Below are 4,112 nucleotides of genomic sequence, written 5' to 3'. Positions count from 1 at the left end.
AATAAAGTTTGCTATCTCTCATTGACTGACCAAGAACGTTACGTTACACTCTTAATTGTTTCACTCTCAGTTCCATTTATATGTTTGAGAAACACTTCCAATGCTTTACTATAAACAAACTAATAAAATCAATTCATCATTATACAAACTCTTTGATGCATTTTTGAGGTCACTTTGATGAGCTTGAAATACTTTGATTTACTTTTAGACAGATAAGTACCCGACATTTCAGTGGGCATTCTAGGCAGCCGTGAGAGATCATCATGCATAATAGCCATTCGCACAGTTATTCAACCATGGCACAAGGTTGTCGAGTGGTGCAGCTGATTGCGTCCCTGGCTGTCGAACCGAATATTCAAGATATATCTGTGTGAGATGCACTTTTCCCTAGCCTTTATCCGTAACTTTGAACAGACGGACAGACAATGCTCCTATTACAATAAAGTGTATTTTAAACCAGAGATGCCTGACATACCTTGATGGACTCTGATGCTTTCCAAGTAAAACAATGTTTATTCCAGCCTAACCATAAAGCTTCAGCTTCTTCTCCAGAGATTGACGAGCTGAGGGCCGTACCTGTACCTCCCACCCAAAATTTTATCTGTTCTAGTCCTACCCAAGAAACTCCAAAATTATCCTCATCACCTGCAGTAATCGCATAGTTGTAATATGTAACTGTAGTTGAGTTTTTTCCCTTGAGTCATGTGATACCTTACATGACTGTGTAATAAGTGATATCAATTAACAAAGTCAATTAGATGTTAACAGTAAACAAAATACCATAAAGGAGTATTTTAGCAATGACACAAATGATGATTCTAAGGATGATGCTAATGACGATGCTAATGACGATGCTAATGACGATGCTAATGATGATGCTAAGAACGGTGCTAATTATGATGCTAATGACGATGCTAATGATGATGCCAATGACGATGCTAATGTCATTGCTAAGAACGACGCTAATGATGATGTCAATGACGATGCTAAAGTCGATGCTAATGACAATGCGAATGACGATGCTAAAGGCGATGCTAATGATGATGCTAATGACGATGCTAATGCCAATGCTAGTGACGATGCTAATGATGATGGTTATAACAATGCTAATGGTGATGCTAATGACGATGCTAATAATTATGGTAATGACAATGCTAATGGTGATGCTAATGACGATGCTAATAATTATGGTAATGACAATGCTAATGCTGATGCTAATGACGATGCTAATTGATGATGCTAATGACGATGCTAATGATGATGCTAATTACGATGCTAATGACGATGTTAATGCTGATGCTAACGACGATGCTAATGATGATGGTAATAGCAATGCTAATGCTGATGCTAATGATGATGCTTATGATGATGCTAATGAGGACAAAAATGACGATGCTAATGACAGTGTTTATGACAATGCTAATGACGGTGTTAATGGGAATGCGAATTACGTTGCTAATGACGACGCTAATGACGATGCTAATTACGATGCTAAGGATGATGCTAATGACGATGCTAATGATGATGCTAATTACGATACTAATAACAATGTTAGTGACTATGTTAGTGACAATACCATTAGGCTCAGCGGTCATAAACAGGTAATCAGAAACTCTGTTGTCATCATCTTCAACTCCTTTGTACCAGAGACAGATGGTCGCTTCATTCATTCCTGGCAAGTTCTCTTGATAAAGGTAGCTCGAGGTCGTTTGAGGAATTTCATAGTAAGTAATGTTGATATTTGGAACAGCCCTTACTGGATCTAGAAAGCGGGACAGAACAAAGACTCTCGATGTCTGAGCTGAGAGTCATTTGCTTGAGTCTCAAACAAATGACAAACAGCTGTTGCCCACCAACCAAAATTCTAGAACATATAACCCCTTTACATTTGTTTCAACTGTATAGTATAGAAATAAAATGTTTTTTAAATGGTGCATATTCAGGGCTACACAATGAATTGTTAAATTTGCATACTCCAAAGAAGCTGATCTCGACAGCCTGAATATTTCTGTTACTGTCACCAATGATATAAACCCTCCACCAACAAGATTGGTTACAGCCATCAAGTGGGCGGGGTTTGCTGATAGAACTCTGTTGGAATGAACTCGAACGTGGCAACAGAACAAAAAAATATACTTGTAAATTTACAAATATTATGAACAATGGTTGTTGTTTTATTGAACTGTTGGTTTCATTTTGTTGTCAAATAAATATAGTTCCCTAATATCGTCACCATTATGATCAGTCAGTTGCCGTTCACAAGCATTCGCAATACTAATACTCGCAATTGTGAAATGACCCAGATTAAGTTTTATATTCAGATTTTGAGTATGAAAACTACACTGCACAGCTTTGCCTGTTGTCCCATTTTATTGGCCAAGTCAAACAATGTGACAACATTGAAAGACTGTCATTTTATGGTATGGGTGGCAAAATATTAATTAAAAACTAGGGAAAAAAGGACGTTGTACGAGTGATTTCGGGTAAATTGTTTTCAACTTTAAGCATATACTAAGACCCCTACCAATGTCGAATTTAATAAAAATAGGTAATTTGAAATGTTTTATTTTTCATGAATCCTAGTATATTGCAATTGATGCATATAGGCGATAAAAATCTAGACCCAAAAACCTAACAAGGCAATGTGACCGCCCCGCGAGAATTGCGTTAGCCTCGAGAGATTGGTTAGCACGATCCCAACAGAGCTCGATCAACAAACCCCGCCCACATGATAGCTGTCACCAATCCTTGTGGGTGGTTTATATCATTGCTGTCACAAAATGATGTTAAATAACAAATAAGAGAAACAATTTCATTTCTTTTACTTGAATCAACTACACTGTATATAACTTAGGTCATTCTACTATTAGGATAGATTTAATAAATTTATATTTTTTGTTAAATTTATTAATGCTGTACATCTTTTAAGGGCAAACATAATTTGGATAAAAGTTGAAATATTCTGCAAGAACATGTACATGTATATACATGCGAAGCATGTATTATTTTATTATTGAATATTTTAAATCCAAATTAAAAATTATAAGAGCCTTGACTGTAGTTACATATATTAGATCGGCTTGTTCTAAAATTTCTCAAAGGTAAACAAACCAATAGAAAATCTGGTTAATATTTTGTCAAAAGAATTTTAGAGTATAATGCATTATTTTGGAATTAACCCAGTATATTCTACTTATTTCATGCTAATTTATTAGAAAGTCTCTCCTTTTGGCAAACATCGGTGTAAGTTTAAATCAAAAAGCGTAATCAAATTAAATGTTCATCTAGGACATTTTTGTGCTGCTGAATAAACAATTCATTTTATTACGCTTTTAACACATTTGAAAGATTGCACTACAATTCATTTGAAAGATTGCACTACAATTCATTTGAAAGATTGCACTACAATTCATTTGAAAGATTGCACTACAATTCATTCGGAAGATTGCACTACAATTTATTTGAAAGATTGCACTACAGTTCACTTGAAAGTTGAATGTATTAAACTTAGCTAAAAATTAACTTGTTTTAGAAGAAAGAATAACATACATAATAATACAAAAATAAAACAAACTTATTTAGACAAAACTTGAAGCAGTGACACACGGTTACGAGCTTAAAAAATGAAATTGTTATTCTTACCGAAAGGAAAAAGAATGATGAGAAAAAACAAACTGCCGGATGGATCCAACAGTAGTCCATGCTGTCGGTTGATGCAGTCGCATCAGCTGTTATCATCAGTTTTAATTTCAATCTTTAGCTCCCAAGCTGACTAGTTTAAAATCAATATTGTTATAAGACGAGGTATCGATTTTAAATGCGTTTAACACTTATTATATTGTACTTACTGGAAATGCGAGCTTTGTCTTTCACTTCTTGTAACCTTGTGTGAACTAGTTTAACCTTTTTTATAAAAGCTCTTACGTAATCTTTTCTATAATGCAACTTATACTGTTGGTTTACCTGTCAAAAATCACAGTTGGAAAGAAGTATTGTATCCTATGGGATTCAAAGTCTTAACAATACTTTTACCAGACAACAGTAACACCTGTGCCAATCATAGCGTGCTTTAGAATACTTGGGCACATACTTATATTCCGTGTTTTATTGAC

The 4,112-nt window shown here is 34.8% G+C and overlaps 1 protein-coding gene across 1 annotated transcript; it reads left to right on the top strand.

The window, feature by feature from the left end:
• Positions 1 to 296: 296 nt before the first annotated feature.
• LOC137408045 (circumsporozoite protein-like) lies at positions 297 to 1,234 on the top strand. Its single transcript, XM_068094433.1, has 3 exons — positions 297 to 368; positions 522 to 650; positions 788 to 1,234. The coding sequence occupies exons 1-3, from the start codon at positions 297 to 299 to the stop codon at positions 1,232 to 1,234; spliced, it is 648 nt and encodes a 215-aa protein (XP_067950534.1).
• Positions 1,235 to 4,112: the final 2,878 nt, after the last annotated feature.

The sequence above is a fragment of the Watersipora subatra genome, chromosome 11 (genome assembly GCF_963576615.1).
Source record: "Watersipora subatra chromosome 11, tzWatSuba1.1, whole genome shotgun sequence".
In the NCBI taxonomy this organism is placed as follows: Eukaryota; Metazoa; Bryozoa; class Gymnolaemata; order Cheilostomatida; family Watersiporidae; genus Watersipora; species Watersipora subatra.
Note: the sequence above shows the minus strand (reverse complement) of the source record. Positions and strands in the feature narration are given on the sequence as shown.

Excerpts from the sequence above, each read along its gene's own strand:
- LOC137408045 (XM_068094433.1), top strand. The coding sequence starts at position 297 with ATGGCACAAGGTTGTCGAGTGGTGCAGCTGATTGCGTCCCTGGCTGTC. Across the intron at positions 369-521 it reads CGAATATTCAAGATATATCT|CCTAACCATAAAGCTTCAGC; the intron begins GTGTGAGATGCA and ends TGTTTATTCCAG. Across the intron at positions 651-787 it reads AATTATCCTCATCACCTGCA|GAGTATTTTAGCAATGACAC; the intron begins GTAATCGCATAG and ends AATACCATAAAG.